Source organism: Polyodon spathula, chromosome 25 (assembly GCF_017654505.1).
Source record: "Polyodon spathula isolate WHYD16114869_AA chromosome 25, ASM1765450v1, whole genome shotgun sequence".
Lineage (NCBI taxonomy): Eukaryota > Metazoa > Chordata > Actinopteri > Acipenseriformes > Polyodontidae > Polyodon > Polyodon spathula.
The window spans coordinates 4,818,868-4,831,936 of NC_054558.1; the positions used below are offsets into that span (position 1 = coordinate 4,818,868).

Sequence of the window (13,069 nt, forward strand, 5' to 3'; positions counted from 1 at the left end):
CAAACACTCCATTTAGAAATCCCAGGAGAAACGTTTAATATTCCAGGCCACACGTTTCGACTAGAAGTATTTTTGATTTCTTTGTAGTGAATTTATGCACGGCAAAAACAGCGAAGATAAACAGACAGAGAGAGAGACAGACAGACAGACAAGCAGAGGAATGGAGAGAACTTCAGACTGATAGAGACAAGAAAATAAATATTAGGTCGACAGCTGAACCGGAAGAACTTAATCAATATTTATTATCAGCAGTATTATCCTTTTTTAAATATAATTTCTTAATATTTCTTACAGTGTATTCGATATAATAATAATAATAATAATAATAATAATAATAATAATAATAATAATAATAATAATAATAACCAAGTGCCTATAGCGAAAGTGTCAGCATGTGGATTAGGAATATCCTACATAGCGGGTTCAACAGTTGAATTTCTGTTCAACAGTTACAGTGATAGAGAGCTATCGGTTATAACAGTGCCGCTGCGGAATGACGGTTCAATGTGAAGCCATGCTAGAATGTGACAGCTCGAATCTGCTGGCAGTCACAGTTAGGGATGTCCAGGACCTTGTTAATGTTCTGGGGCTTGGAGGACAGATCAACAAGACGCACGTTCCACTGTAAGAGTCTGTTATCTGTTTGCAGGCCACGGGTGCTTTCTTCTTGTTTACTCTGTTAATGCTGGTGTTTATATTTTAAGGACGTGGATTTCAATCACGTGCTCCTGTTTAAGGAGATGCCCGGGGGTCCTTGTTTTCGCGCACAGAATTTTTCTTTTTTTCCTCGTTATAATCTGTTTGTTTAAGTAACTGAAACACGCTGGAGTGAAACAGTTAAAGCACACGTGATTGGATTTTTAGTGGATTAAGTCAGAATGCAGCCTGGGTCCCCTCCCTAGATCTTTGTTGCTGATCTTCTAAACCCCACCCACCAGAAGAGGAGAGAGAGAGAGAGAGGGAGAGAGAGAGAGAGAGAGAGAGAGAGAGAGAGAGAGAGAGAGAGAGAGAGAGAGAGGGGAAAAAAATCACAAAAAAACTTTTCACTCCAAATAAGACCCCAGAATTGAATAACTGTGAACCGTACCAGGCCATGGAGGCAGAACGCTGTTTACCCTTCTGTTCTCCCAGCAGGACGACACCCGAAGCTTCCCCGGGTTTGGATCACAACTCTGGGTCTTACCAAGCAAGTGATGAACTTCAGAACCCTCAGCATCCTCACCACCACCACCAGCACCGTCTCAGCCTCCGGGGCGACTTTTACAGCCCCGGCCGGATCGGGAGGTTTCCAGACAGCACCGGTGAATTTGCGCACAGCGCGCCCGCAGCTCCAGATCCACGGGATTCACCAGTGAAAATACAGAGTAAATATTTGGAAAGTATGAGCCAAGGCCAAAAGAGTCTAGCAGTTAGCGGAAAGCCGACCTTTTACGAGAGCAGCCCGGAAGGTGAGCGCGGGTTTATTCTTAAACACAAGGAGAAATGCATTTATACAGGTTTGCTTTTATCATAACGGATATGGGATATTTTTTGTGCCAGAATCCGTATCTCCTATATAACGATTAGGCTATACACATTGAATTGGCTTTAGTTGAGAGAAAGGGAGAGGGTGACGTTAAACTTATATTTAAAAATAGTTTTCCACAAGCTAAACCTTAGAGGTTAAATTTCGGATTTGTTTTAGCGCACGCGTTGTGATACGTTATACGTCCCGTTCAATTAATTCTCCCCTAATTTTGCGTTCATTTCTAACGTCATAAAACCGTGCATTAGCCTGTTATAAATGAGAATGCATGTTCTTATAGACTCTACAGCGTTAGAGGCCCGCTACTTTCTAATTTTTTTGTAGCTTTCCTGAATATGTTGCTCTCCAGGACAACGGAGAGGTGTATAGTGAGCGCGCAGGCACTGCAATGTGAAAGGCATGATGTTACTCTGATAGGAAAAGCAGCCTCACTTTCCTCACCTTTCTCCAGGCAGAGATACTGTCTCTATATATAGATATATATATATATCCATATATATTATATATATATATATATATATATATATATATATATATATATATATATATATATAGGTGTGTATATATACACGTGTGTGTGTTTTCTTTTAAAGCAGAACACCACAGATAAATTGTTGTTCGTAATATATCAATTCGTTATTATGAGCAGATCTGTTAGTATTATCATATCACCATTCTGAATATAAAATGGCCATTGTAAAAACATTAAGTCCCTGAAAATATTGCATTGAAGTACATTTTGCAGATTTTTTTTTTGTTTGTTTTGTTTTGTACAGACGTTAAAAGTTTTTAAAAGTATTTCTAAATGTGCCGCTCTTCAGTATTTGTTATCTGCGACTTCAAAACATAATATCTGAAAACGGCTTATCCTCCCTTTGTATAAGAACATAGGAAAGTTTACAAACGAGAGGAGGCCATTCGGCCCATCCTGCTCGTTTGGTTGTTAGTAGCTTATTGATCCCAGAATCTCATCAAGCAGCTTCTTGAAGGATCCCAGGGTGTCAGCTTCAACAACATTACCGGGGAGTTGGTTCCACACCCTCACAATTCTTTAATTGAATTCCACTATGTGGTTGTTATTCGTACAGGGAACACGTGACGTTCTTGTACTGGCTTGAGGAATTTGGAGACTGAATGTTCTAGGAGCTTTTTAACAGTGCAGAGTCCAACTGTCGGGTTTATATTGTAATTATACAAGGGAAACCCGAATCGTCAGATACCCAGTGCGCGTTTTTAATTTCTCCGAGACCCCCTTGGAACCTATAACCACAGCATTGTTTTAATATAATCTGTGTTTTAAATTATATATTGACTTGCACGTATTCAATTATAAATACACTTTCGTTATTTAGAGCAGGCTTCCCCGCTCCTGCCAAGATTAGTAGGGAAAGCATTTCACGAAAGTGTGCATTTAGACACAAGACACGTCTACATCCTCATTAAGCCATTGTCCTGTAACTCATAAACTAAACTTGAATTTTAAGATATAGCCAGTTCTCAATGTACTCGATTCGCTGAACAATTCAACGGAGCGCCTATACCGAATACAGTGATGTTGAAGAGAAGCATTCTTGTCCCTTCCTATGGAAGAGTTAGCTTAATATATAATAGGCAGAAAATGTTGCATTCATTTTTTTTTTTAAATGTGGAAAAGTAAAAGATAATGTGGTTCATTTTTTATTACAGGATTTTAAATCTCCCCGATTGGTCTTCATGTGTTTTACAAATATGCTGTATCTGTATTTCGCTTTTTATCCATACCGTATTGCTTACGTATGCCGATTTTAAAATATAATCGTATTTTTAGTTTAAAATACATTGTGCAGGGTTATCCAGAGCACAACATATTTGAATACACAACGGGTAGCATATTAATACAAATCACGAATTATATTCTACAAGTAAGGATTGCGTAACGCGGAATGCTTTACCCTGTGCCTTGCTCCAGGAGTACTTACAAAAGATATATACCTCTGTAATTTAACACAAAGCTATTCCTTATTCGAGACTTTTTACAACTTTATTTTACAAACAATTTTCAGAAGAAGAAACACATTTTAAATGGAGTGCGATGTGGTATTAAAATTCAATTCTAACACACACCCAGCCCCTGATATGTGTAACTGCGTTTTATTTTTAAACTTGGTTCCTTCAGTTTATAGCCCCACACCTTTCTAAAGTCTGAATGTTAGACGACCTTAATGTGCTCCTCTGGTTTAAGACAACACCGTGTTTGTAATGCAATAGAAAATATCAAGAACAGAAAATCGGATTTTAATAAATGAACGCGCTTAGAACAGTCCACTATTAAAACAGTCGTGTGACCCTTACAAAGCGCATTCAGTGTTCCTTGCAATGAGTCGCTTTTTATTATTATTATTATTATTATTATTATTATTATTATTATTATTATTATTATTATTATTATTAATTTATTTATTTATTTTACCGTGTAAAGTCTGGGCGTGGTATAGGGCTCTCTTCAAAAAATATGATTTTCAATGTTTGAAGAAGAAGAAGAAGATTATATTTTCAATATTTTAGGTTTGCTACTTATTTTATTTTCATATAAGAACCTTTAAACAGCAAACTGAATTAGGAGTTCAGGCGACTTGACAAACAAAACTCGCATTCACAGAATTATTCGCATCATTTTGATCAAAACTCTGGAACAATCGCAATGCTGTATATTGAGGCGCTTACAGGCAGCCAAGCAGCAGGTTACAGGAATAATGAAAACACAGTTAGATATTATATTAACTGCACTTTGACTGTCTAAGTGTAATGTATCGGTGTGGGGCTTTCACTAATTATTAAAATGATCTGAAGCGGATGCGTTAGTGGTGCTATACTGTCCCTAGTAATTTAAACAGGACGGTATCAGATCGCATCATTGTTTTGCGCAGGGAGGGTATTATTAGTTTTTTTTTTGTTTGTTTGTTTTTTGGAGACCTGCCTTTTAAACATATTTTTAAAGGCACTATAAAATAACCTCATAATATGACTATGTACATAATTTAATATCTCAGCAAAGCCGCTGTCTTTAAAAGGGCTGAGACAGCGACTAAGGTGTATAAAACTGCCAATGAAAAGCGGACCCACACGGCACAGGGAACGGATCATTGCACGGTTTCTCTTATCTCTGTTATTCCAATAGCAATGCCTCAGGCACACCTGTTTCACGGTGCGCACCGATTCAAGCGTCTTGCAAACTCTACTGACATTATGTGCTGCAGCACAGCGCCGTGGTTTTATTTACCAATTTAAAATGACAATATATATTTTAACTCATTACATAGTCAAATCAGCTGCTTGTTCTTGTGTTTTACAATTGGAATAGAATAAATACTTGTTGTGTAAGCATTATTATTATTATTATTATTATTATTATTATTATTAAATTCACATTATGTAATATATTAAAGCATGTGCAATATTTATGCATTATCAGTTATTGATTTTTGATGTATTTTCGATGCAAACACTATAAACAGACTATATGCCACTCCATATTATCGGACTAGAACGGATGTGTCAAGGGACTCGAATAAAAGGGGGTTTTGCGTTATGAATGATATTGTATTTTTGCACGGTATTTCTTGCAGTGTTCCCCCATGCTTTCCCGTGGTTACACAATGTATTTACCGTAGCCTGGCTTGCATTGTTTATTAATATGCTTTACCATGCATCGCTGTTCTTTACAATGCTTGCCTATGCTTTAACACGCGCTCACTAGTATAACCCTCAGTTATACCGTTACTACGGGACCCTTTTAAAAGTGCAAGCATGCAGGCGATCGCTATTCAAAAGCTTTAATGGGGAAAGTGTTCAGGAGTTTCTATGGGGTTGTAAATGAAGACAGGCTAATTATCGCGTTACATTTGCAAAATGAAAAACAGACTCTTGAGGGGTACGCATGTTTGACAGTATGGATGTTTCAGCCGGCTTTGAGGGAACTGTTTCCTGTGTCACTGACACAGGATCAAACGGCTCGGTAATGCTGGCTGGAATCCGGGAGCAGCGATATAAATGTCACCCGTGTGTATCCGCGCTCAGACACCGTGGCTACAATTAGTTTTGATGTGAAATGGAAAAGGTCAAAGGTCTGTTTATGAGTCTGACTTCTTACTTCACAATTACTGCGCAGTTACACTCCAGGGCCGAACTTGACATGGTCATTTGTAGTCTAAACACGTTTGACAACCTCCCGTTCGTTTAAAGGTTTTATTATTATTATTATTATTATTATTATTATTATTATTAGAATTGTCATGCAATAGCTGTAAGCTGTTTTTCAGCATGTCTGTTCTGAAAGCGATGTTCAAAAAGCAATCGTTCTTCCCCTTTTGCTCCATTGCAAAATGTCCATTCACATCTTTTTTTTTTCGTAGTTTTGGGTAACAAAATCCTGCTAACGTTGGTAAAACCTGGTCCTATCGCCGAATCATATTTTCTCTATAATATGAGGGTCGATAAGTCAAATCGAGCTTTTCCGTTCCAATACTGAGACACGCCGAGTGACTGACCACAGTGCGTGTTTCGTTTTTGAGGCGTTACGAGGCTACCCCCATCAATGCCGTACTTTGCTCTGATGTGGATTTTAATAACCTAGCCCTGCTAGTTTGTCTAGGATTTAATTCCCAAGTAAAGGCCTCGAAAGACTGTGCTATTTCAGGCCGCTGCAGCGGGAGACGCGGCGTATGGGAAAGCTATGGAGTGAAATAACGGTCCAAAAACACTTGGTTCTGTTTGGATTCCCCCCCCCCCCATCCCCCCCCCCCCCCCCCCCCCCCCAAAAAAAAAAAAAAATTAAAAAAAATAAAAAGGAATAATACAGCAACAAGGAGCTTGGTTCTCCAACTGTGTCTCTTAATGACGCAGCTCCAGAGAATGTGCTTAAAGTTCTAAACAAAATATCTCCAGATTCATGTGTTTAAAGTTCTAGAAAAAAAATAATCTCCAGATCCATGTGTTTACAGTTCTAGAAAATAATATCTCTAGATTCATGTGTTTAAAGTTCTAGGAAGATATTTCTAGATTCATGGTTTGGTAATGCGTAGCCTGAACTGTATATTTAATAATATATTTTTTCATCATATAATATATATATATATATATAATATATATATATATATATATATATATATATATATATATATATATAATATAGATCTGTTCTAACCCTAATTACTGCGTAACCGCCCTTTATTTAGACAGGCCTATTGCTTTTGTAATGTAATATATTGCAATATATATGTTATGACTGTACTACAAGTCTAAATGGCGCCGTGTGGGTCTCTGTTTTAAATCCAGCCCACAACACAGAGAACTAAAATAATTACAGCAACATTTAATTGAAGATGACAGTAGACCTAGTTCTACTCCGCACACAGCCTAGTGATTTAGACTTGCCGCTTGTAATTTATAACACGCGCTAGGATTACATTTTAAAAGCATATTTTAAAATAATAACACGAAAAAAAGATAACCCTGCATATAAAAAATAATAATTCCAAGACAACCATTTATCGTGCCTATCTTTTCTAACATTTAAAATCTGTGTTTGGTATAGCGGCGCTTTCGTTATAATTGAAAAGACCCGCATCACTTCACCCGAAGTGGAAAGTGATCGATATAATGCAGGTGAAACAAAGCCGAGGTCATGCGGATAGGAAGGGGGTAGACGGAGTTTCTGTTCACAGAACGGGTGTGCATTGAAGGTTTAATCGCGCGTTATTTCCTATCTGGCTTTCCGATCTGTTTCTGCTTCACTGCCCGACCTCACCAGTGTGATTACACCCGGCTCCCCCTTTTAAACACCGGATTAAAATCCAAAAAGATATAGCTGGCAAGTTTCTAGAACGCTGGAGTAAAGTAAAAACTGCGCTTTTTACAGGAGATTCCCAATTCCCACCCGACACTAAACCGTAATCAGAAATCCCAAAAGTGCGGCTGCGCATTTCAAACACACATTCATGGAGAGTTTCTTTATTTACCGAGTATATTAAATACTGTATAATATTTGTATTTTTGAACTGTGAGCTTGATTTAATTAATCAAAATTTGCTTTGTCCTCCGTGGTGTGTGGAGGTGAGTCTCTTTCTCAGTTCAGTGTTTTACCTTTCTAAAGGTCTCCTGTTTTGACACTGGAAGAGAGTTGTTGTTCTTTAATGAGGGCAGAGGCGTGGTTTGCAGGGCGCTTTATGCTTTGAATGGATGGATAGCAGTCACGCTGCACTGCAGCAGATGTTTCTTCAGCTCACGTCGACTTCCAATAATACTAGCAGAGAATACACAGAAAAGCATTGTGCAGATCAGGGCTTTCACATCTTCCACAGCTTGTATGCTTTTCTTATGTGACTGGCAGTAATAACTAGTAGCAATAACCACTTCACTAAAGCCTTCCAAGGTAACTGAAAATACACATGTGCATATGCATTGAGAAACCTTTCTGATTGCAAGCAAGAAGCAAACAAGAAGACTCTTTACGAAAAGCCTGCAAGCACACCCTGGGGAGCTAGCAGCAAGAGACTCTTAAGCCAAGGGGATGATTTGAATAATGACTGCTTAACTGAAGCAGCCTAACGAAAAGCCTTGGGGGATCAATAATGAACTGATCGATTAACTAATTAAAGCTTGCGTCTCTGCAGGACGGCACAGGGACTCTCTCTCTGCTCTGTGAGAAAGCAAGGGGGCGGGGGGGGGGGGGCTAATAGGTGCAGAGAAGTAAATAATGCTGAGCAGATGGCACAAATAAAACCCATGATTTGGGGAATCAAACTGAATGACATGCTGTATACCAGCTGTTCCCCTAGGCACTCCTGGATCTCAAGGTTCAGTCCCTGGCCAGTGGAAGGGGTAATGCAATGTCTCGTGATTCACAGGCAGCGGTTGTGTAGCTGTGGCACAGGAATCAACAGAATGAGCTCCAGTTGTGTAGTTGCATTGCCAATGCTGGAGAACAGAGGTGCTTCCAGACAGCAAAAGTATGCAAGCTGTACAGAGGCACAGACACAGAAACTTGCAGTGACGACTGCTTCATGTTTGCTTGGTCCGCTGTCTCCGGGGTCTGCTTTGCACACCAATGCTCCATCGTTAGCTCCAGGCTGTTTTGTAGTGGTTCCCTACTCACTGATCTCTCACTCATCTCTTGCTCCCCAGCAGCTGGAGAGAAGCCTCTCTCCAAGCCCCTTGGATTCCCCATGCTGAAGGAGGCCTCCTCGGAGCTGGCGGGGGACTCAGACTCCATCGACCTGTCCAGCAAGAACAAGAAGCGTCGGAACCGCACCACCTTCAGCACCTTCCAGCTGGAGGAGTTGGAGAAGGTTTTCCAGAAGACTCACTACCCAGATGTGTACGCCCGAGAGCAGCTGGCCCTGCGCACTGAGCTCACGGAGGCACGCGTACAGGTATGTAACGACCATGCTGCAGGGGGCAGAGCATTTAACATGCATGCAAACAAGATCCCTCAAAACCTCCACCTGCACAGCCTGCCGTCAATCCACACAGCCTACCAGCTCCAGTCAAAATGCTGAACATCCGTCCCACAGACTCGAGTCTCTGCGGTGTATGATACCTGGAGCTGTCAGCTATCTGGCCAGAGTTCCACATCAAATTAGCAGAAGAAAAAGATGCATCAGTTCAAAGCAGACTGGAAGAAACAACAAAAACTAAAAAAAAAACGAATGCTTTCATTATCGTTTTCGATCAAGGCTTTCTGAAGCAATGGAAGAGTCAGAAAGAGGTATAAGAGTAGCTACCAGACCAGTCTGATAATCTCAATGCCACAGGTGCATTTCCAGTAATACCAAACCCCATTGAGAGGCCGCTGCAGGGTTCATTAGTTTACAGTATGAAACTCGGATGTAACCTTTATAACACCTGGGCTTTCTTTCAGAGCATGCTTTACCCTGCTGATCCCAGTGATGCCATTCTATAGTACTTTCATGAGCATCCTGGGGTAGAGAGCCCCTTCATTACAAACTGCAGATCTGCTAGGAGGGGTAAGCACTGCATACTGTAGAGGGGTAACCCAATACTGTGCCCTTTTCTTCCGTGCAGGTCTGGTTCCAGAACCGGAGAGCGAAGTGGAGGAAACGGGAACGCTACGGGAAGATCCAAGAAGTGCGGAACCATTTTGCCGCCACCTACGACATCTCCATCCTTCCGCACTCTGAAGCCTACCCCCAGGTAGGGAGACCATCGCCGCTGTCCTTCCACAGAGAGCAGCGAGATCGCCCCCTGGGAGCTGGCAGGCTGCTTTGAATTTCCATCTGCAAGTTTAGTTCAGTTTGAACAAATGCAATGGGATTACAAATTCGTTATTTTAACGTTTTAGCAGATTTGAATACAGAAGTAAACTATGGCTATGGAGCGCTGAGTAATACTGCAATGAATGCCAACTAGCCATTCCACACTAAAATGCCACAGACTGATTGCTCATGCACATTTATTGCTGCATTTAAAAAATAAATCTGTCTTTTTCGCGGCCAGCTTGAACGTGTGCACTGCATTAAAACACTTTACAGCAAGTCAAACTAAAGTATCAATGTGCCGCTCAGACAAGCGTTTCAGCGAGTTGTCTTCTCTACTGTACACTGACTCAAGCCCGCGCTTGAATGCTTGAAGCTGTGGCATACCCTCCAACTGTACCGAACTGCCGGGCACAATACCGGATCTAACCCTAGCCCTAACCCTAACCCTAACCCATGTGTTAATCCTGTGTTATTCTTCTTTCAGATCCAGAATAACCTGTGGCCGGGCACTGGCTCCGGCAGCCCTGCGGGAAGCTGTGTTTTGTCCCATGACAGCATGCCGTCCTCCTGCATGACCCCCTACTCGCATTCCCACGGGAACATCCCCCCGGGGTTCATGGGGATCCCAGGCTCGCCCAGCCACCACCCGGGAATCAACAGCCTCTACTCGCTGCACGGCTTTCCTGCCGGCCTGGGCGGCCACACCTTCGACCCCGCCCCCGAGTCCGAGTACAAGCCCGCCGGCCTCCTGGCTCTGCGCATGAAGTCCAAAGAACCAGGCAGCCTGCTGTCCTGGACCACATGACCAGCGGGAGCCAGGGACTAACACAACGGACACGGCTGAGGTCCTGCTGCCAGCGCAACGGCTGGGGAGTGTGAGGTCATGCCTCGTTGCAGGGTGTACTACAGAACTCTATCACCCTGCACCACCTGCTGGACGCTTCCCGCATTACAGGTCACACCTGTATCTCTTAAATTGTGTTGAAAAGCCTCTACAGGCTGTCAATGGATTCACATTGCTACCCCACGTTTTTATAGGGGTGACCAGGAGGCTTGGGGCTATTTAGATAGCCCTTATTTTTTAGACAGGACGCTCCGGTACTTTGCACTGCAAGCGGTCTGTAACCTGAGAGTTATAGAAACAGCGAGTGCAGAAAAAGCAGTCATTTCAAGCGGACAATTTTTTTTTTTTTTTTACACAATTGACTCTGTAGTAGATGTGCAGTTTGCTTTATAAAAATCAGAACAGGTGCAGCTTAAACATATATATATATAATCTAAAACTAATGCAAAATGTGACCATTGTACCTTCAAAGGTGGTCAAAGGCATGTTTAAAAAAAAAAAAAAAAAAAAAAATTAAATTTTAAACCGTTCCTCTTCCGGTAAAGAGGATCTCCTTCATCTTGATCGCTTTTCTTTTGCTATTATTCGTAACGTTGTCGGACTGACCAGTTTATGTGCAGCTTCCATCTCTCTTGAAACCTGCCCGTCTTGTCATGGTCTTGCTCCTACCCTACACGGTCCAGGTTCATAAACAAGCTTGACTGGAAATTAAGAAGCAGCATGTGCGCATCTCATATTGCAGGAAACAGTGCTGCTACCTTCTTAGTGCCCTTCAATTTGAAGGCAGATGCTATTTCCAGTCGGATTCTGACTGGCACTGAGGCAGCTGATTCCGCTGCACAAAATCTTAACATAACCAGCCGTTGCACTTTCTCTACACTTAAAGTGAATAAAGTAGAAGCATTACTCTTTCTTCAGCCCTGAAGGTGTTGACCTACCGGCAGCAGTCTTTGAGGGCTCCTCACTGGCAGTAGAATTTGTACTGGTAATAGAAAACCCTGTAAAGACTGCAGCCAGGAGATGTTAGGCTGGCACAGTAGTAACCACTTTGTGAGCTTAAATGGCTGTGATGAATCCAGGCTGTTTAAAAATGTAATTACAGAATTTTGCATCAGCGCGCAGGCAGACTGTAGCCAGTGTTTTTATCTAAAGCATTTTGTTTTCCTGTCACTGTTTATGGTGTATGTAAAAAATAAAATAAAAGTACAAGTATTATTTAAAGTATATTGATTGTGAATATATTAGCCACACATTTTGATGTCATGTAACATTGTGTAATTCATGATGATGACCAATAAACATTTTCAATTCTTCATTACAGGGAAAAGAAAGTGTATTAATCTGGTGATCTGAGGGACATACTCCCCTGTGCATTGAGGTTGACTTGTATTTCAGGATGCAAGACAGTATTTTCATTGCAAGTCTATTTGAGCCATTTCAGGATTATAAAATCTTACCCTTATAAAGGTTACCACTGCAGTTTTACACTGTATTTCTGCAGTTTTACATGATTTTTCTCATGGTTATACTCTGCGTTTATCATAGATTACCCAGGTTTGCCATGTTTATTAATGTGCTTTACCATACCTCTCTCTTCTTTACAATGCTTACCTATGCTTTTACTATGGTAAACTTTTATAAGAGTGTTACTGGCCCCCCTTTAATTCTGTTAAATATTTTTTTTGCATCTATTTTATATTTCAAAATATCATTGTATATAAAAACGCTTTACCAACAAAATCAGTAACCAGTTGAAAATATTGTACTACACCATAATATATAAAGGTTAGCTGTTATTTACGTTAATATCAAATTCTGTATAATGAACAGAATCAGTGTCCACACACTGATGCCTCTTCCTCTGGCTTCCCTCGATAAATCCATCTCCTCAGTCTGAACAGCTCATCCAAGCCAAGACCGATTGGAGGGCTCAGACTGCAGCCACGGGCCAAAGACAGCCCCTCATTGTGTGGTAACAGAAACCAGATTCCAAGTGTGCTTTAATATTCAGCCGCGCTCAGCAGCATGCCTGTGGGAATTCATCGAGGATGAGATCTGAACAAGCAGCTTCAAGAGAGAGAGAGAGAGAGAAGAGAGAGTGATCAGTGATGACCAGTGAAGAGCAGTGAAGATCAGTGTTGATCAGTGAAGATCAGTGAAGATCAGTGATGATCAGTGAAGAGCAGTGATGATCAGTGATGATCAGTGATGATCAGTGATGATCAGTGATGATCAGTGATGATCAGTGATGATCAGTGTTGATCAGTGATGATCAGTGATGATCAGTGATGATCAGTGAAGATCAGTGATGATCAGTGATGAACAGTGATGATCAGTTGATCAGATCAGATCAGTGAGATCAGTGAGAGATCAGTGTGATCAGTGAAGATCAGTGATGATCAGTGTGACCAGTGTTGATCAATGAAGATCAGTGAAGATCGTTTC

The 13,069-nt window shown here is 41.1% G+C and overlaps 1 protein-coding gene across 3 annotated transcripts; it reads left to right on the forward strand.

The window, feature by feature from the left end:
• Positions 1 to 1,018: 1,018 nt before the first annotated feature.
• Positions 1,019 to 11,949, forward strand: LOC121299619 (homeobox protein aristaless-like 3). Of its 3 annotated transcripts, none has more exons than XM_041227454.1 (4): positions 1,019 to 1,448; positions 8,687 to 8,934; positions 9,587 to 9,715; positions 10,265 to 11,949. In XM_041227454.1, the coding sequence occupies exons 1-4, from the start codon at positions 1,094 to 1,096 to the stop codon at positions 10,583 to 10,585; spliced, it is 1,053 nt and encodes a 350-aa protein (XP_041083388.1). In that variant the 5' UTR covers positions 1,019 to 1,093; the 3' UTR covers positions 10,586 to 11,949. The 3 variants fall into 3 exon arrangements, with proteins under 3 accessions (XP_041083388.1, XP_041083389.1, XP_041083390.1); XM_041227455.1 differs by having other exon boundaries at positions 8,690 to 8,934; XM_041227456.1 differs by having other exon boundaries at positions 1,019 to 1,364.
• The last annotated feature ends 1,120 nt before the right edge of the window (positions 11,950 to 13,069 follow it).

Bases quoted from the DNA above. Each gene is read 5' to 3' on its own strand.
- LOC121299619 (XM_041227454.1), top strand. From the start codon at position 1,094: ATGGAGGCAGAACGCTGTTTACCCTTCTGTTCTCCCAGCAGGACGACA. The intron at 8,935-9,586 runs GTATGTAACGAC...TCTTCCGTGCAG, and splicing joins TCACGGAGGCACGCGTACAG to GTCTGGTTCCAGAACCGGAG. The intron at 9,716-10,264 runs GTAGGGAGACCA...TTCTTCTTTCAG, and splicing joins ACTCTGAAGCCTACCCCCAG to ATCCAGAATAACCTGTGGCC.